Raw genomic sequence first — 20,911 nt, forward strand, 5'->3', positions numbered from 1 at the left:
AAATTTTAAAATGAAAGAAAGCAAGCCACAAGAAACATGTCATCTGCAGATCTTCAGGAAAAAATAAATGCACAACCCCACCTCCTGTCAAAGAGGAGACAGTAGATTTACACACATATTCAAAGCCAGACAATAACATTTTCTGCATTGTGCATTAACATGGAAAGTCTAGTCTGTTTTTAGACTGAAGATAGTGAAAGCACCCCAAAGAAGAGAACCGTGCTGGGGACGAGACTTTGGGCTTCGTTATCTGGGAGATGAACTAAATGAAGGTACAGTTACAAAGAAAGCATTTAAGGAAATACATTTTGAACCACTGCCATAGCAACAGAGTTCCCAGCTTCTCATGCATGAGCTACTGTTTCTCCCTGAACATGAACATACTGCAAGGCGCATTCTGGGATCGGAGCCACAGTATTCTGGAGAATTAAGACTTGATTTCCTAGAAAGATGAAAAGGAAGGCCCTAAGGCCCCCAGCCAGACTGGGGAAGGAAGCGACAAAGAAGGGACCTGCACACTAAATTAGCTGGGTGGGTATCATGGAGACAGTGGGGAAGACCAGTTTGGGAGGGCTCACCACACCTGCCAGTCTGGAAGCAGCAACACCCTCTGTGGCACCCGTGCCTGCGCATAGCCTCTCATCTCTGTGTCTGCAGATCTGCCCCTATTTAAAACCTGCCCGATGTGCTGTCTTCCACAAGGCTCTCTCCAATCAAAAACTCAAGTTTTCATCTCACTTTCCTTCATTTACACCACATTATTCCTCAGCTCTGTGCTCACTTCTTACAGGAAGTCAGCTCTGATCAATCCCAACCTGCTTTGTTATTCTAAATGCCTTCTCTCAGAGGTCTTGTGGTCTTGTTGATCACTAGAACACTGTTAAGTTCTGACTCTCCCACATAACTAGGCTTTCTGTGGATCATGGTGCAATTCCTGACACCTAGGACATCTGTCTCTCAAAATTGGAAAGCACATTAAATAGGGCTTTGGGATCTGACACCACTGTTATAAGGGATGAGTGTTGTTTTTTATGTTTTCTAGAATGATGGAGTTTCCTATTTCCAATCTCCCCCAACTCACTCAGCTTCCTATGGGCTCCCCATAGCCTCTCCTCATTGTGGGTACTCAGACAGTGACACTTCATGACTGTCCTGGTTACCTTGTAAGGCAAATTAGTTGTGAGCAGGGACTAGAACCAAGGCTCAAAATAAAATTACCCATGGAGTGACTCAGCAAACCTATGCTGAGCAAAGAACATAAAATGTTGGAGTTAGGCCCACACTTTGGGGGGGGAAAAGCTTTGCTTTGGCCAATATTACAAACCTTTCTCTGATGTGTTTTGTTCCGGATTGAACAGGTCCTCAGGGGCATAAGAATCTGTTATGAGGGCAGGAGAGCTGTTAGAAGGCTGGCTCTCGTGCTGCTCTAACACAGCTTCCAGTTCGGCCATTTCCTGCTGGAGCTTGATCAGGTTGTCTTGCATGGTATCCCTCTGCTACAAACATTAAGAAATGACACCAAGAAAGTCACACTCTTTTAGCAACTTGCCAGACAGCAGGAATATGTCACACCAATTAATTTTAGCATGGAAACCGAAACCATCTTGAATGGAATTATGAGTTCTGGTTGAACACCTTTTCATCCAACCATATTCCTGCAATTAAGGCCCATGAAGTTATTTCAGAATGATGTCAGAGCAGGGAAAAAATGCCTCAAACTCTCCCAAACAGACTTGTTTTATTGTGATGCCCTTTCAACGTTGGTTATTTTCTCTTAAAGCTAGGGAGCAAATGGGGCGCCTGGGTGGCTCAGTCAGTTGAGCGGCCGACTTGGGCTCAGGTCATGATCTCACAGTTTGTGAGTTCGAGCCCCACGTCGGGCTCTGTGCTGACAGCTCAGAGCCTGGAGCCTGCTTCGGATGCTGTCTCCGTCTCTCTCTGCCCCTCCCCCACTCATGCTCTGTCTCAGAAATAAACAAACGTCAAAAAAAATAAAAAAATAAATAAAGCTAGGGAGCAAAAAACCAAAATATTCAAATGCTTTCAATATTTAAAATTAGCAAGATTCTGTAACATTTTACCCAGGCCATGTTTCACAGACTTGGTGCTGTGGGACTTACAAGAGATTTGAGTTAGTCCATATAATAATGTCTGCCTTCTGGCTTATGAGGACTCTTCCTTTTCTGGGATTCTTTGAACATTTAGTTTCCAAAAGAGCGAGCAAAGAGTTAATTCACTGGTTTATCTATTCATTCAACAACCATTTGCTGACCATCTATTATATGCAAGGCACTGTTCTAGGGGCTTACAGCCCTCGAGGTGTTGCCATTCTGGATCCAGAGAGGGTACCAAGAGATCACAACAGACAAGGACCCGCTAGAGGGAAGGATTTAGCAGAAAGAACCTTAGGAAATCCTATAAGGACTGTTACTGTTTTTAATTCAAAATAATGGCTCTTCTTGCTTATGGGACTTCTGATGTTTATTTCTCCATTTTAAGAAGGTATCTGCTAAGTCTTAGGTTTTTGATAAGCAAAGTATTTGGTAAGTAAGGAGCCTTCCAAAAAATACATGTCTTCATTACTATTTGAAGGAACATCTATGGTTGCCAGCAAACCCCAGGGAAACACAGATTGTTTGACCCTCCCTTTCTTCTGATCCTTGAAAATGACTTTGCCCTCTACTAAAAACAAGCCATCTACTTTCTCCTGCTACACTGTGTTCATAGTTTTCAGATGTTTATGACCAGAAAATGTGCTCCCAGCGTCACAAAGGCTTCCGCGGCTGCCCCGAGATGCCTTGCTGCCAAAGTCTGCAGCAGCGCCATTGCCACCACGTGGTGCTTGTGGGTAGTTCTGTCAAACCCTGGCCATGGGAACTGCCTCAGTAAATCTGGAATGAAACCACACACAGGTATCTGACAAGCTTCAGAAGCTGTATTAGTCACTTCTGCCATGACGACCACATCTAATTTCTCTGTTGCCATTAAATACGTTAGAAAATCAGGAAAAATAGTAATGGGAGAATTGTAATTAGAGAGCTTGCCTTTGGGTTTTCCCAAAGGAATTACTTTATAACCTAAATTCCCTTGTAGGTAATTGCCCAGACACATTTGGGAGACCAAGACCAAATTGGTTACTGAGGGTTTTTTTTTTTTTTTTTTTTTAATTCTAATTCTTAAATGTTTCTGGAATTACCCCTATTCTTCTTTTCTACTCCCAATATGCTACTCTGATCTCTTTTAATACAGCTGCATTACTGTGGAAGTTCTTTAAAACTCATTATTGCCCTCAGGATAAAGCCCAAATTCCTAAGCATAGCATTCAAAAGGCCTTTCACACTCTGATTTTTTATTACTTCCCCAAACCACCCATATGCTCTGTTTTCCAGTTACACAGGACAACTTTGTGCTTTCTGGACATATCGTGCCTCTGTGTCTTTGCCTTGATTGCTGCCTCCCTTCGCTTTCTACATGGAATAATTCTCATCTTTCAAGGCCCAGCTCAGATGGCCCCTTCAGAAGTCCCCACCAAGAATACATCTACTACCAGGAACAGATGATCCCTCACTACTTCACTGGCTAACACACTAGTATACAAAAGTGGAATACTGAACCCTTCTTAAATTTTATTTTATTTAATTTTTTAAATGTTTATGTATTCTTTAGGGAGAGAGAGCGTGCATAAGCACAGGGGAGGGGCAGAGAGAGAGGAAGGCAGAATCCCAAGCAGACTCTGTGCTGACAGCCTCAAACTCACAAACAGTGAGATCATGACCTGAGCCGAAATCAAGAGTCGACGCTTAACCGATTTGAGCCACCCAGGCACCCCAGGACCCTTCTTGATAGGTGGAATCCTTCTTAACCATTTTTGTATTCCTAATGCCTAGCAAGTAGTAAGTACTCAGTAAACGTTTAATGCAGAAATGAACTAATGAATGAGTATAGTTAATCAGTCTTTAATTAAAAAAAAAAAAAACAAAAAACAAAAAAAACAGGGCACCTAGGTGGCTTAGTCACTTAAGTGTTTGACTTTGGCTCAGGTCATGATCTCACAGTTCATGGGTTTGAGCCCTGCGTCGGGCTCTGTGCTGACAGCTCAGAGCCTGGAACCTGCTTCAGATTCTGAATCTCCCTCTCTCTCTACCTCTCCCCTGCTTGTGCTCTCTGTCTCTCAAAAATAAATAAAATGTTAAAAAAAAATTAAATGGTACCAAATTAGGTTTCTCTATCTCCTATATATTTCTTCTTAGTTCTGTTAAACAGCTGGAGGGAAAAGACCCTGCTCCCATCATTTTGCCTGTCTGTTACTTTAAATTTCAGTTAGCCGTGAAAACTGACTAGCTCTGTTTTGAGAAGATTCTTGATAAAAACATTTTGCAAAATGAATCTTGAACAAGTAGACACATCTCTAGGAAGAAGATCGGGAATATGAAAAACAAAGGGGTAGTTTATTGAATGTCAAATCTAATGCACTACAGCTAAGCCCAAGAGAATTAGAAGCTGGAACCTACAACCTTAAAACACAAGGGACAAAAAGGTGGAAGGCACTGGTGAAAGTTTGACAGGGCCCCAAATCCACCTAGGAGTTGCAGAGAAAAGGCCTCCTTAGTCTTTTCATTCATTTTGTCACCATGGCAATCCTGTAGGGCGGGAAGAATATTGGTGACAATTCAGGTACTAACAGACTGAACAGGCCACTGTCTCAAAGATTTCTTCCTGACTCCAGCAGGTTTCAGTCCTAGAGGGATCTGCTCTGTACAGAAAACGGGCAGAAGACCAGCCCTTTCTTTCTATAGCCCTCACAGCAATGCCAAGAATTAGAAGATTTTAAAACTGGATACCACCTGGTGTTAGCAAAGGTGCAGGGAAGTGAGAACCATCAAGTACTACAGGGGCTGCAAAAGTATGGATTTGTTCAATCTTTCTGAAGAACAATTTAACAATATGTATCAAAGATGAAAATTTTCAGTTGTAGGAATTTATATTAAGGAAATCATTGGGGATGCGGGCAAATCTTTAGCTACTATCAAGATACTACTATAGTGCTGTACATAACAGCAAACTGGGTCTCTTACTTTGAAACCCTCATATTCATTAATAGGCCAAATAAATCACGGCTTACCCAAAGGACAGAATACTATATAGTAATCAAAAATGAGTCATTGAGGGGCACCTGGGTGGCTCAGTTGGTTAAGCCTCTGACTTTGGTTCAGGTCATGATCTCATAGTTTGTGGGTTCAAACCCCACGTCAGGCTCTGTGCTGACAGTTCAGAGCCTGGAGTCTGCTTCAGATTCTGTGCCTCCCTCTCTTTCTGCCCCTCCCCCATCACACTCTGTCTCTGTCTCTCTCAAAAACAAATAAACATTAAAAAAAAAAAAGAATCACTGAGGAAAACTGAATGACATCGAAAGAAAAAAACATTACAGTGGAGTATTATGTATTTTTAAAATTTTTAAAATATTTTTATTTATTTTTAAGACAGAGAGAGACAGAGCATGAATGGGGATGCGGCAGAGAGGGAGACACAGAATCCGAAGCAGGCTCCAGGCTCTGAGCTGTCAGCACAGAGCCCGACGCGGGGCTCGAACTCACGAACTGTGAGATCATGACCTGAGTTGAAGTTGGACGCCCAACCGACTGAGCCACCTGGGCGCCCCATGGAGTATTATGTATTTTTTAAAGATAAGGAGTACACCTATCTTTGTGCATACACAGGAAAATGGAAGAATATGCATGAATAGTTAATAGTAATTATTCCTGGGTAACCCATAGAATTTAATCTTTTAAATAATTAATGTGAGCATATGGCATAAAATTCAAGGCACGAAAGGACATTCAGAGAATAAGGCTTCCTCCTCCTTCTCCCAGTCTGTTTCCCCACTCCAAGGGCAACTACTATTAGCTGTTCAGTGAAGATGGTGGTGTTAATCTTTATTTATTTATTTATTTATTTATGATGGGTGTTAATCTTTAAATACTGTGACAGAGAGTACTTTTTCGAGGAGACTGTTCTGCCTGTAGTACTGAAACATTCATGTTACCAAATGTTATAGATAGGACAACGCTCCTATCCCCTTCATAAGTAACCACAATATTGGTCTTGGCCACGAGATACAGGAAGTAAAATTGTGTTACTTTCTTTTTCAAAGAAAAAAGAGGACTTACAGGCACCAAAGAACAACTAGCAGATTTAAAAAGAAAGAACACGGGGCGCCTGGGTGGCGCAGTCGGTTAAGCGTCCGACTTCAGCCAGGTCACGATCTCGCAGTCCGTGAGTTCGAGCCCCGCGTCAGGCTCTGGGCTGATGGCTCGGAGCCTGGAGCCTGTTTCTGATTCTGTGTCTCCCTCTCTCTCTGCCCCTCCCCCGTTCATGCTCTGTCTCTCTCTGTCCCAAAAATAAAAAACGTTGAAAAAAAAAAATTTTAAAAAGAAAGAACAAAAAGAAATCTCCACAAAACAACAAAAGGCGAGATCATCTCTAACAGAACGAGAACTCTGTGGGCTCCAATTTGGAAACAAGAACAAACCCCTCTCTTTAATACAGTAGTGTCTTCATAGATATTTTTGCTATAGGGAAAATTGCTTTTTTTAAAAAATATTTTTAAAAAATATTTATTTTCGACAGAGAGAGAGAGAGAGAGAGAGAGAGAGACAGACAGTGTGAGTAGGGGAGAGGTAGAGAGAGAGGGAGACACAGAATCTGAAGCAGGCTCCAGGCTCCGAGCTGTCAGCACACAGCCTGACATGGGGCTCAAACTCACGAACTGTGAGATCATAACCTGGACCAAGGTCAGTCAGTCACTTAACCGACTGAGCCACCCAGGCTCCCCTAGGGAAAATTGCTTTTGAAGGTTTAGCTTATTCATTAAATTCAGGATGTATTTTTCGCAGTCAACTAGATGGTGTGTGTGTGTGTGTGTGTGTGTGTGTGTGTGTGTGTGTGAAATAAAAGGCAGCCTGAGTTCCGTTCAGGTGCTTACCACCTACTCTGAGGAGACAAGGTACCACATATAACTGTTATACCATTAATTCTAAAGCATGATAAAGCAAATGTCAGAACGTGGGGTGCCTGGGTGCATGCTACTGAACACAGAGGACACAACACACACACATCCACATAGGCTTTTTACCTGAGTGGTTAAAATATCACTCTGAGAGGACACCCCTGAACAGTCTTCAGAGAGGCTTGTTTCACTCTCGTACCCAGATGCCGCTTCACCTTAAATGATGATAAAAATAGCTTCAGATGTGAAAACAGCACATACTGCAACTCGTATCCTTCTCTTCCCATTGGTGGGACAAATTTCACTTTCATGTCATGCAAAATGATTACATTCCTTGTTTTGGGACACCTGAATTTCCTATTGGAAATCATAACAATGAAAACTAGAAACAAGTCCCCCAACAATTATATCTCATTCAAACAGAGAAGATGTTCTAGCTGGGTAAAGGACTTTTAAGGAAAGGCACCTTAGGAGGAACATGTATAAAGTTTAAGAAGCAGTTACTTTAGTTGCACTTGTAAACTTGTAAACTATACTCTCCCAAAAGGCATCAACATGTAGCTCATTTCTATACTACAGATGGTGGCAAACACAAAAACCTGGTTCCAATACCTAAATTTGAATCCACACTCTGCTCTTCTTCGTGATTATCCTCTTCCAGGCCAGGTTCCCTTTCATCATCATATGAAACCAATTCCTCATCACTCAGAACGTCCACATTTTTGGACTGATGCCTCACTTGTTTGGAAGGAGGATCAAACATCAAGAAAGGATCCTGGGTATTTGTATTAACAGCCGAGTCTTCCGATGCACTGCACTGTGAAGAAAATAAGCTACCGGAACACCTCGCTTCCTCACTAAGGTGATGTTCCTGGGACTCCTTTGCTGATGTTACCTGGTTACTGCAGTCATGTAAGCTATCCTTCAATGATTCTAGGTTCGCCCCTGTTTTCTTAGACAGACCCTCCGTGGCAATGGCATTATGGCTGGTAGACTGAGAAGGTATACTGGTTGCTTTACCAAATAGTAAGTGTTGGAAGCAGGGAAGCTCTTCCTCCTCACTAGACACGTTCTCTTCTGAGGACTGTAACTTCCTGGTCTCTGTTTGGTGACCCTGAGCCAGATGTGTATGGTCTAAAGGGCTAGGGCTCCTTCTGAATTCTCCTTTCTGGACACTCTTGCCAAAAACAGCAGATCTTTCCTTAGCACTTTCAGCAAAGCTGATTTTTCCCTTTATTTCATCACCATTTAATAGATCATTGGGTGTCTCAGAACAAACCTGAGAAGCACGGCTACTTTCCATAGGTTGTTCTACATTATCGGAAATTAGACATGGAGAAAAATCTGCATTAACAGACTGAACTACTCCTTCATTTTCTCCTTGCCTTTTCATTTCTGGACATTTACAATTACTTATAGGAAGACTTTGCTCATAGACTTCAGGTTGCATAAGACCTAACCTGAGCATAGCACTTAACTTAGGTCCTCGGTTTCTACCCAGTTCTGTTTGAATGTTTTCACCACTGGAACCTACTTCATTAATGCTAGAGCCTACTTCATTAGCACTGGAACCTACTTCATTAACACTGCTTGAGCTAACTTCTTTAAAAGTGTTTTCTCTAATGTTATTTTGGCTAATTGTGCTCACTGTACTTTGAATGACGCTCTCATTTCCCACTGCTCTTTCAGGTGACATTGAACGCTGCTCAAACTTTTCCTCTGACAGGTTTTTCTTACATACAGCATTAACAGATGATCTGATGGGAGAAAGTGGTGGTATATGATAAGGATTTTTTGAAATGTCATGGTTATTTGCAATAAAGAGTTCAGTTTCATTGCCTCTGAACTGAGATGACTGACAGAGCCCAGGGACTCCTTTTATGCTACATTTGGCATAATCACCTGGCTTCTCCACTTTCTGACTGACTGCAGAAAAGCCTGCAGTTGCATGGACTGCCTGCACGTGCTTGATTTCAGACTGTTTCTTTCCCTGATTTTCTTCTTTTTGTTCATATTCAAGAGCAACTTTTGGACTTTGTTTCCTTAAGGACGTGGAACGGGCCCAGACTGTAGCACATTCCTTTTCTGGATTTCCTGGATTTGGAAACAGAGCAAATGACTGACGTTTTGAAACCTTGAACGTATTGTATAAATACTGCGTATCAAGTTCATTCTCTTCCATTTCTATACTTGTCTCCTGAGTATGGTTATCTTCACGTCTCAGAGGATCTGTAAAACCCTCTGTGCCATTTCTAGTATCTTTGGAACAACCATGGATAGCTTCCTTGGGGTTTTCAATTACTGCACACAGACTCACATGTTGATTTGGTGCTGTTTTTGCCTTCCCTAGGGTGTCAGCTTCCAGTAATGAGATACTATCCTGAGTGCCATAATCGGCATCAGGTACCAATGAAATACTGGTACTCTCTATAGATCTTTCAGTTTGCAAACTTCTTCCTCCACTCGATACCAGCTCTTTGGGATCTCTGGTCCTATCAGACACGTGAATCGTTCCTCGGCTCTCTTCTAGTTCTTCTCTTTGAATGCCAGGGTTGACAAACTCTTGAAGTGTATTAGAACTTGAACAGTTAGTAAAAACCCCAGGTATGTTTGTTAAATTTAGCTCTGGAAAAGTGTTACTGGCAAGTCTTTTATTTATTTGTTCATTTGGCTTGTTACGCTTCTTGGCTCCAGGTGCAGGTTCTTTATTTTCCACGAGTTGAAGTGTTTTGCTGTGTCTGACTAGCATTTGTTCCGAACTTTTTCTTTTCACCATCTCTTCACTGCTAGAACAGCTATCAATCTGTAGTTCAGTATGATCAGGTGGGCTTGGATTTCTATCGACTACTAATTCCAGTGCACGCATGTGCCTGGTAGAGGACTTCCTCCTCAGCCTGTTCTCCTTAGGTGCCCTTGAACTGTGGCTATTTAATTCTGATTCCATATTACTTATACTGCTGCTTATTGGTTCAGCTTTGGTTCTAAAAGCAGATTCTTTTTCCAATGATTCTGTTGGCTTAGCATTTTTCTCTTTCTGAACATAATCACCTTTTGTCCCATTCTCAGGACCATTATTTGTTATATTCATCACATGACCATTTTGCCCTATTCGATCAGTTCCCTCAATTAGCTTTTCAGGAGTCTTTTGAACAATGGCCAAATCTACTTTCTTGATAAAATCCTCAGGATGAAGGCCTGCTGTAGATCTCCTTTTACGCTTTGTTTTATTTGTGAGGGGATGGGCTTGTGTTATCTGAGGTTCTATAGCACATGCTCCTATAATGAGATCTTCACTTGTGTGGCTCAAGTTAGGAAGGCTTGCCTTCCTCCGATAGGTTTTCCCAAATATTTTATCTTCAATATTACTCTCTACTGGTTTGGTGTGGACTCTTTCACTTTCACATATCAAAGCATCATGAGGATCACTGGCCATTAAGTCTATTTTCTCAGAAGAACCAGAATATCCATCCACTTCATTTGGAACTTCTACTGCACCAGCTACTCCAGGATTCGATTCAGATCCCCCATCATGTGAGTCATCAGAAGTTAACATTTCATCACTTCTGGAAAACCACTCATTAACTTTCTGTATGCTACTATTCAGTGTTATCCAAGGTACATCTTGGGAATCTCTAGGACTGTCAGAGCATGGAGATTTCTGCTTACTCAGTTTTCTCCTACACAGGGGATCAGCATTCAGAACTACCTTTTTCTCTGTGCTGGGAGTCTGCCTATCATTACGTGTTTCCTTACTTTCAGCCCATCTGCTCTGTTGGCTCCTTGCTACGCCAGGCTGTTTGCTTTCATTACAGAATTCAGCCTTTTTTACATTCATTCTGTCTTTAGTGAGTAATAAACTGCTGTTCTCATGCTGTAATGAGCTGGCATGAGTATTTGTGGCACATGGCTCCACATGCAAGTTTGAAACAGAAATACCCTGATACTTTTCTGGATGCTTTTCAGTTGCATGCTTCTCAGTGGTGGTCAAATCTTTATTACTGGGTTGACGATGTTCAATATTTGTTATCTCCTCAGAAAATTCACAAGAGGCTGAAAGTATACAAAAACAAGGTGCTTAAAAACTGAATTATCATGAAAAAATAATGTCCTTCATACAACTTGCAGGATAGAAATAAAGCAACTGGCTATTTTTAGAGAAACTAACCTCATAAACCACCAAATATACTGAAGATGTAGCTCATGCCCTTTCCCAGAATTTCTATTTATCTAGATTCTCCTTATTTCCACTCAAGATACTTAAAATTTTAATTTCAGAATTCCCCTTATTCATAAAACATACCTCCTACTTCTGTAACCTCTGACAATGAACTTAAAGCAGACTGGGCATCAGACATACAGTGCTCTATCTTCAGATTCATACTCTATTTAAATACCAGTATACAAAAGATGAAATATAAACATATCAGTTAAAAGTAAAAGGCAACAATCAGTTACACAGGCTACTATTATAATCACATCAGTCTAGTGCCATTGAAATAGATCAGGCTGTACCATGACATTTGAAAAAGAAAGATATTCTAACTCTGCCAAGAGATGTTGTGAATTATAAATGTCCCAAATGGTCTTCAGAATAATCTAATTACAGTACTGAATCCACCCATTCTCTCTTCATTGCCCATTAAGTTGGGAAGACTTGTCATTACCCTTTTTTGCAGGATTCAAACTGGCTTCAGCTCTGGCTCCTTGAGGGGTGATTCCTAACAATTCGTCATCTCCCACACTATAGAGAAGAGATAGAAGCCTTAATGCGAAATGCTAGTTACATGCTCACAGAGTTGTCAAATGAGCAAGATCAAGTATTTTAGCTCCTCTAGGTACTATTGCAATAAGCTGATCAATTTAATTCACTTTCTGAAATTTGCTCTTTCCTTTAGTAACTTCCAGTTATAGTGAAATGGTCAAAGACTAAAGAAGGAAACACATTCACAAAAATCAGAGTAGTGTGGATACATTGCTTTACGGATGTGCAAAAGAGAACCAAAATTTAAATGGTAGCCGAACAACAGCCAAAAGATGGTAGAGAAAAATACCCAATGAAATTTAAAAGTGTATGTTAATGAGGGGCACCTGGGTGGCTCAGTTGGTTAAGTGTCCGACTTTGGCTCAGGTCATGATCTCACGGTTCACAAGTTCAAGCCCTGTGTCGGGCTCTGTGCTGACAGCTCAGAGCCTGGAGCCTGCTACAGATTCTGTGTCTCCATCTCTTTCTGCCCCTCCCTTGCTCGTGCTCTGTCTCTCAAAGAAAATGAATAGGGGCGCCTGGGTGGCTCAGTCGGTTAAGCGTCCGACTTCAACTCAGGTCACGGTCTCGCGGTCCATGAGTTCGAGCCCAGCGTTGGGCTCTGGGCTGATGGCTCGGAGCCTGGAGCCTGCTTCGGATTCTGTGTCTCCCTCTCTCTCTGCCCCTCCCCCCGTTCATGCTCTGTCTCTCTCTGTCTCAAAAATAAATGTTAAAAAAAAAAAAACTAAAAAAAAAAAAAAAAAAAAAGAATAAATGTTAAAAAAACATTTTTTTTTAAGTGTATCTTATTGAGAACGCAAGAGCAAAGATATTTAAACAAAGAGAGCACTGGGATGGAGTAGACACTCCAAGAGAATGCAACACTGCCTCTGTGCTTCTTTTCCAACTAAAAATCATTTCCTCCCAATTGAGAGATTAGGAAAAAGTCATTCGTAAACAAGATCTGATTGGCAATGACAATCACCATAGATCACCAAAGCCACCACAGATCTTAGAGTCAGGCAATAATTCCTAAGGAAAGTAATTTGACAGGTAACCCAATTGGGGTGGCTTGTAGATTACTGTAGAACTGATGTAGACAAAGCTTGAGGGATAGATGGAATTAAGGAAGAGAAAAAGAATTGAAAATTAAGTCCTTTAGTATTTTCATGAGCCAAAATTACCACTGTGTCAATACTACTGTTCAAGGAACTAAGTTAGACATGACCATGGGCTGGAAGCAAGTTTGATTGGAGTTCTGTTATTTTAAACTCTACTAAGATAGGCTTTCTCAGCTATAAAAACAAACAACCATCAAGGTCTATTCCAATGCTATGATCCTAATCGAAACACCAATCCTTAATACTAATTAAACAAACACAAAAATGCCGGCTTCATAGACCAAGGCTCTCTTCAACTCACCTGAAATAACTTGCCTTATTCACTGTATCTTCAGAAGAATCAGATCCTAAAAAATTCCCCAGATGACCAATCAATTAAAGGATTTTTATTAAAAGGGCTAAACTCAATAAATGTACTTGTTGCAAAACAGATATTCAAGAAATATTACTGCACACTCACTATACACAAAATTTGCAGGCACAATGATACATATGGCAGCCAACACAGAGACGTAGTTACAAACACAGGATCTGACACCAGAATTCCTAAGGTTGAATCACAGCTCTGCCCCTTGCTAGTTTTGTTATCTTGGCAAAATGTCTTCACTTCTGTGTGCCTTTATTTCCTCATGTGTAAAATAAGTATAATAATATTAACAACCTCAGAAGTTTTAAATGAGTTATACAAATAAAGCCCAACAGTGCCTAGACCACATAAGTGGTCCTAAATATTCACTATTATAGTTATTTTGTTTATTTTTATGACACAACATCTGTTGTCTTGGAACTTATGATCCTAAGACGGGAAAAGATTTACAAGTAATTTCAAGAGAATCTGGTAAGTGTGATGGTAAACATACAGTGGTGTTTGGGAGCCCAAAGACGACCGGTCATTCTTTCCAATTATAAAAACGTTCTAAAAGATAAGACAATCAGAGACCTGTTTGAACTGAGCTTGGCTTCTTAAAAGTCTTCCTAACCTAGTATAATGTATCTTGGATCCCTCTAAATGCTGTGGCCATCCCATTAGGTTATTTCTTATCCCTACTCTCCATCCTTCCAAAGCATATTTACACATGCTAGACAGCCTTCCTTTTGCTCTTTTTATAAAATAAGAGTCTTCAAGGTGAGAGCTGCATCTTTTACATTATTTAGAACACACCATAAGGCTGGAAAAATAATATTTTATTTTCACTTTCCAAAGCTCCCTGCCATTGTACAAATTATGAGGATTTGGTATAACTATAAGACAAATAATCCAGCAACTATTACTCTAAATTTACAAAATCTGTGTCTCTTACCCAATTCAATGTAGACAGACTTATTCTGTGGTTGTATCTGCTGCTTTGTCCTCAGAGATCTCACAATTCCAAAGTTAGAGAGTTGGACACTAAGACTGGTTTCCTGCTAAGCAGTAAAGAATGATCAACTATTTGTTGGCCAGTCCTGTGTTTCTTTTCTTAAAGAGAAACTCCAGGCCATGGACAAAATAGACGATCATAATTAGCTAACATATGACACCTGGAAAAAAACACTTGGCAAATTGCACATCAAAATGTACGAGTTATGTGTGGTTTGAGTATTTTTTCCTCTCTCTGTTGTTTTAAACTTCTCTAAACTGAATGTTTTATCTATGTGATTTTTTGAAGTAAAGAAAAACAGATTTTGAATCTAATACTTTATATTATAGCATAGAAAGGGAATGAACTTCATTTAGTACACATCCCCAATCATATCTGATAACAGGGTTATGAATAAAAACCCAGCAATCCTAAGAACATTCAGAATGGGTAAGAATATTTAAAACTCCAACATTATTCTGATGAAGGTTTCCTTCTTTTTGAGTCCTTAAACATCTACTGAAAAATGAATGCTGGTACCATGAGAACTATTACTTTAAGATCTACATTATTCATTCATATACAAGCAACAACAGAGCAAATCACTGCATTGTCTCTGACAATTGCATCTTTTAAATTGAAGTAATTTTCAAATGGTAAAAACTGATTTTTTTTCCAGGCAACTTTTCAAAGGAAACAAATTAGGACATACTTCCTCATGCCTGGAGAATTACTGTAAGATGGTTATTTTAAAAACTAGCGAGTAGGGTGCCTGGGTAGTTCAGTCGGTTAAGCGTCTGACTCAGTTTTGGCTCAGGTCATGATCTCCTGATTTGTGAGATTAAGCCCCGCGTAGGCTCTGCACTGTTAGAGCACAGCCTGCTTGGGATTCCCTCTCTCCCTCTCCCTCTGCCCCATTCTCTTTCTCTCTCTCAAAATAAATAAATAAATATTAGAAAAAAAAAAAAAAACTAGCAAGCTTAAAACTTAAAACCATCAGTGACCTTGCGGCTAATTGAGACAAGCATCAGAATGGATAAAGCACTAAAGCAGGGGAAGGGCCCAGAAGGTCTCTCTTGCCCACACTAGGTATAAAGACCTTCTCTTGGCTCTTCTAACTCTTGACCAACCACTTAATTTACCATCTTACCTTGTTTACTGACTTTTTATGTAAATCCACAAGCATCTAGCACCTTCACTAATTCACAACGCTCAATAAACAGATGTTACTAGAATAAATGAAAATGGCTTTACCAAGCTAGGGTTTTCAGGTTCACTCTGTCGAAGTCTTTTAGCACGGTTTCGATAGCCCATACTTTGGATAATAGAAACCTCCTCCTTCAGATGCTCAGGAGAGTTATTTTCCTTTTTTGAAAAGTTATAGCTGTTTGCAACTGTGAATTAGAAAGGAAAATGTTATTTTTGTAGTTAGAAAAAATATAGTAATTGTATCAAAGAACCAAGAGAAATTCTGTATATACTGTTTTGTTAAGACAATGCATTCAAGACTACCTATCATTTTTTTAATCAACTTTGGAAATTCTACTCCTAGGAAACACACAGACTGTCAAAGTTATTTCTAATCTTTTTTCCCTACCTCAATACTAACAAATTTACCTATTAATACCATATTTCCCTAAATCTAAGATGCCAACAATGCAATATGCACCATTATTTTCTGTACCACTTAGAAAACACATTACATTAAGCACTAACACACCACAGGTGGTAAATTGCTCCCAATTTGGGAGATGTGAAATGTGAAAAATGCACATCTCAGAACCTATAAAATAAGGGGTGAGACCAGTGGGAATAATTTAAAAAATAAATCAACAGATAAAGATTTAAAGTTAACCTAGACCAAAAGATCTTATTGCTTATTCACAGAAAATAATTGTGAAAACTTCCCGAGTTTTAATGGACAACCACTTGAGAACTGGCCCCTAGGGCTATGCAACACTTACACTGCAATCCTGTGTCAAGCTCAAAAGCATGAATGATGTTCAACAGCTCTTCAACAAGTTGACTAAATCTTGTACTTTCCTGTAGGCTTCTGAAATTAAATTGATTGAGAAACATACTCAACAAAGGATGATCAACTTTTAAAGGACACTAAAATAAGGAAAGACATGTAAACAAATAAAGTAAATGTAGCAACAGTAGAAAAATTATATTCAGAGAATACAGCTATTAGTGACATTACAGTATAATCAAACATCACCCACATCAGAAGGTACGTAGCAGTATCGGTTGTTCTTTTTTTTCTCTCTCTCTCTCTCTCTCTCTCTCTCTTTTTTGGCCATTCAAGCCTATCAAAAGCCTATAGCTATCTAAAATAATAGTACTCTGAATCCATAGTAGATATAAGTCTACTGCATAGAGAACTTCCCATTCTTAACACTTGAACCTCATCCACTCAACCTCCTAATTTGAGCTTTCAAGGATTTCTGTGAAATGATGATGACGTTATTTCAAAAGCACAGATGATAATGTCCGAAGAGAGATTTTGGTTTAGGAAAGTTGTAGGGCAATATAATTCATTTATTTAAATATCTCTGTGACTACTATGTGCCAAACACTGAAAAAACAGTGTTGACTGAGACAGAAAAAGCCAGTGCCCCAAAAGAACTTACATTCTGACCAGAGGGACCCACAGTATGTAAACACACTGTGTGTGCGTAAATAATTAAGTGGAAACAAATGCAAGAAAAATAAAAGCAGGACCAGGAGACAATGAGGGCAAAATGATATAGTCCCACTTTAGATAAGACTACAAGTTCTTGTGCCATTCAGAAGCATTAGAAAGAGGCAATGAATTCCTAATACCTTTATAAGACAGATATACAATAAACCTTTCAAGAAAATGACTTTAGAAATAATTTATTCTGTCAGCTGAATATCCATTTGTACATTTTTCTAGTGATGAATAGTTTGACAGGAACACCAATATATTATTAAGGAATTTCTACTTTTCCCTACTGTTGTTGCATCCAACCTCCCATCACTACCCAAATCAGATACCTTTTGGTTATATCATTCTTACACAAAGGACACTGTGAAGGCCCTTTCCTCTGGTTGAGAAGTTTCAGCATACAAAATCTATAAATTATAAGGAATGAAAAGAACACTTCAAGTTACTTTTTTTTTGTACAGAGAGTACTCAAAAGGCAAACAGCCATGAAAAGATAATCTCACCACTGCCCTTAAGAGCCATTTTCAAGGTAATGGCAGGTGAATTACAACCAATGGCTTTCTTTAATTGTTTTTAGATGCTGCATAAGCAGAAAACCAAACTACATAAGCAACGATCTATGAAAACTGAACTTACATGCATATGGCTTGCTGTTATGATCAAATAAAACATATTAAAAAGTTAATATGGCATATTTAGTGATATATTCATAATTATATCATGCTGCATAATTAGATATAAGTGGTAAATAGTTTAAAACAATTGTAATTAGTTTAAAAACTCAGCACATCGCTACAAAGCTATAGTAAATCAAGACAGTGTGATATTGGCATAAGGACAGACATATATATCGATGAAACAGAATTGAGACTACAGAAAAACCCATGTAGCTAAGGTCAATTGATTTTCAACAATGATTTTCACCAAGACAATTAAATAGAAAAAAAAAGTCAACAAATACCAACAAATAGTGCTAGGACAACTAAATATTCACATGCAAAAAGAAGAAGCTAAACTCCTAATATATAATACAAAAAAATTAATTCAAATGGATCACAGAATTAAATGTGAGAACTAAAACTATAAATCTTTATGACCTTGGGTTAAGCAATGATTTCTTTCTTTTTTTGAGAGAAAGAGCACGAGAGCGAGCTTGTGCATGTGAGCAGGGGAGGGGCTGAGGGGGAGAGAGGGTGAAAGAGAGAGAGAGAGAGAGAGAGAGAGAGAGAGAGAGAGAGAGAGAGAGAGAGAATCTTAAGCAGGCTCCACACTGGGTGTGAAGCCTGACACAGGACTCGATCTCACAACCATGATATCTAAGCCACCCAGGCGACTGAGCCACCCGCACGTCCCAGCAATGATTTCTTAAATACACAAATAAACAAAGAAAATGTCCAGATACACTGGACTGTATGAAACTTAAAAACTTTTGTGCTACAAATACCATGAAGAAAGTGAAAGGCCAATTCACAAAATGGGAGAAAATATTTGCAAATCTTTTATCTGTTAAGAGACTTGTATTCAGGATATACAAAGAACTCTTACAACTCAATAATAAACACAGAAATAACCCAACTGAAAAATTGGCAAAGGATTTGAATAGACATTATCTCCAAAGGAGATATACAAACAGTCAATAAGCACATGAAAAGATGTTCAATATTATTAGCCATTAGGAGAATGCAAATCAAAGCCACAATGAGATGCTACTTTACGTCCACTAGGATGACTATACTCAAAAATAAGTACTACAGAAGATGTGGAGAAACTCAAATCCTCATTCATTGCTGGTGGGAATAGAAAACAAGGCAGCCACTTTGGAAAAGTTTGGCAATTCCTTAAAATATTAAAGAGTTACCATAGGACTCTGCAACTCTACTCGTAGGTTTCTTCCCTGGGGAAATGAAAACATAAGTCCACACAAAACCTGTACACAAATGTTCAGAGCAGCATTATTCATAATAGCCAAGAAGCAGAAACAATCCAAATGTCCGTAACTGATGAATAAATAGATAAAACGTGGTATATCCACTCAATGGAATATTATTCAGCCATAAAAAAGAACAAAGTACTAGGGTGCCTGCTTGGGTAAGCATGTGACTCTTAATCTCAGGGTTTTGAGTTTGAGCCCCACATTGGGTATAGAGATTACTTAAAGATAAAATCTTTATAATTTTTTAAAAATATTTATTTGAAAGAGTGAGAGCAAGCAAGAGCAGGAGAGAGACAGACAGAGAGGGGGACAAAGAATCCAAAGCAGGGTCTGGGCTGACAGCAGAGAACCCGATATGGGGCTGGAACTCACAAACCATGAGATTATGACCTGAGCCGAAGTCAGATGCTTAATCGACTGAGCCACCCAGGTGACCCTAAAATCTTTATTTTTTTACTTTTTTTAAAAAAAGTAGCTGCCATGCTTAATGTGGGGCTTGAACTCATGATCCTGAGATCAAGTCACATGCTCTACTGACTGAGCCAGCCAGGCATCCTGAAAATTAAATCTTTTTTATTTTTATTTTTTAAATTTATATATTTTTGAGAAACAGTGAGACAAAGTGTGAGAAGGAGAAACAGAATCTGAAGCAGGCTCCAGGCTCTGAGCAAGCGGTCAGCACAGAGCCTGATGCGGGGCTCGAACCTACGAACTGTGAGATCATGACCTGAGCCGAAGTTGGACGCTCAACCGACTGAGCCACCCAGGTGCCCCGAAAATTAAATCTTAAAAAAAAAAAAGGGAATGCAAACTAGTGCAGTCGCTCTGGAAAACAGTATGGAGGTTCCTCAAAAAACTAAAAATAGAACTACCCTACAACCCAGCAATTGCACTACTAGGTATTTAGCCAAGGGATATAGGAATGCTGTTTCAAAGGGGCACATGCACCCCAATGTTTACAGCAGCACTATCAACAATAGCCAAAGTATGGAAAGAGCCCAAATGTCCATCAACAGATGAATGGATAGAGAAGATGCGGGATATATATACAATGGAGTATTACTTAGCAATCAAAAAGAATGAAATCTTGCCATTTGCAACTATGTGGATGGAATTAGAGGGTATTATGCTAAGCAAAATTAGTGGGAGAAAGACAAATATCATATGACTTCACTCATATGAGGACTTTAAGATACAAACCACATGAACATAAAGGAAGGGAAGCAAAAATAATATAAAAACAGGGAGGGGGACAAAATATAAGAGACTCTTAAATATAGAGAACAAACAAAGGGTTTCTGGAGGGGTTGTGGGAGGGGGAATGGGCTAAATGGGTAAGGGGCATTAAGGAATCTACTCCTGAAATCATTGTTGCACTATATGCTAACAAACTTTAATTAAAAAACAAAAAAGAACAAAAGTACTGATACAGGCTACAATACAGATGAACCTTGAAAACATGTTAATTGAAAAGAAGTCAGACACAAAAGACCAAATATTGTATGATTTCATTTATGTGAAATATCCAGAACAGACAAATCTGTAAAAGACAAAAGGTAAATTTGTGGTTTCCTAAGAGGAGGTGGGAGGCGGGAATGGGTTAGCTGCTAATGGGTACAGAATGTCTTTCTGGGGTGATTAAAATGTTCTAACTTAGACTGTGGTGATGGTTGCACAACTGTGAATATACTAAAACAACACCCTGAACTGTACACTTAAAATGGGTGAATTTTATAGCATGTAAACTATATTTCAATAAATATGTTAAAAAAAAAAAAACTCAAGGCAGGGAGAAAATATGCTCATATTTTATATTCACAGATGTGGTATCTGGCATAACCAAGTGGCTCACTAGCAGTCTAAGGAATGAAGAAGGTGCCAGCCTTCTGGGACAGTTGGGTTGTTAGACTGGCTCTGGAGAACAATTTTGTTGGTTATCTCAGACAATGAATATGGCTAAGAAGACATGAACACATGCACCATATTCTAATACGTTTGCTTCCTTAAAAACAAAGAAACAACAACAACAAAAAAACAACTCTTGCCATTGACTGGTGGTGTCTGTAAAGATCTAACGT

General features: G+C 39.4%; 1 protein-coding gene across 10 annotated transcripts in view; it reads right to left on the reverse strand.

Moving 5' to 3' along the window:
- The window catches only part of BRCA1 (BRCA1 DNA repair associated), a 61,967-nt gene that overhangs the window by 24,468 nt on the left and 16,588 nt on the right, over positions 1–20,911 (reverse strand). For 4 of the 10 annotated variants that reach the window (XM_049636161.1, XM_049636158.1, XM_049636159.1 and 1 more), the window contains exons 4-12: positions 17,230–17,307; positions 16,173–16,261; positions 15,463–15,602; positions 14,170–14,275; positions 13,170–13,215; positions 11,671–11,747; positions 7,619–11,056; positions 7,133–7,221; positions 1,325–1,496 (exon numbers count right to left, since the gene is read on the reverse strand). In XM_049636161.1, the coding sequence (XP_049492118.1) occupies positions 1,325–1,496; positions 7,133–7,221; positions 7,619–11,056; positions 11,671–11,747; positions 13,170–13,215; positions 14,170–14,275; positions 15,463–15,602; positions 16,173–16,261; positions 17,230–17,307 (4,235 nt within the window). The remainder of the gene's footprint in view (positions 1–1,324; positions 1,497–7,132; positions 7,222–7,618; positions 11,057–11,670; positions 11,748–13,169; positions 13,216–14,169; positions 14,276–15,462; positions 15,603–16,172; positions 16,262–17,229; positions 17,308–20,911) is intronic. The other 6 variants (XM_049636167.1, XM_049636165.1, XM_049636162.1 and 3 more) reach the window with 3 other exon arrangements.

The sequence above is a fragment of the Panthera uncia genome, chromosome E1 (genome assembly GCF_023721935.1).
Source record: "Panthera uncia isolate 11264 chromosome E1, Puncia_PCG_1.0, whole genome shotgun sequence".
NCBI lineage: Eukaryota > Metazoa > Chordata > Mammalia > Carnivora > Felidae > Panthera > Panthera uncia.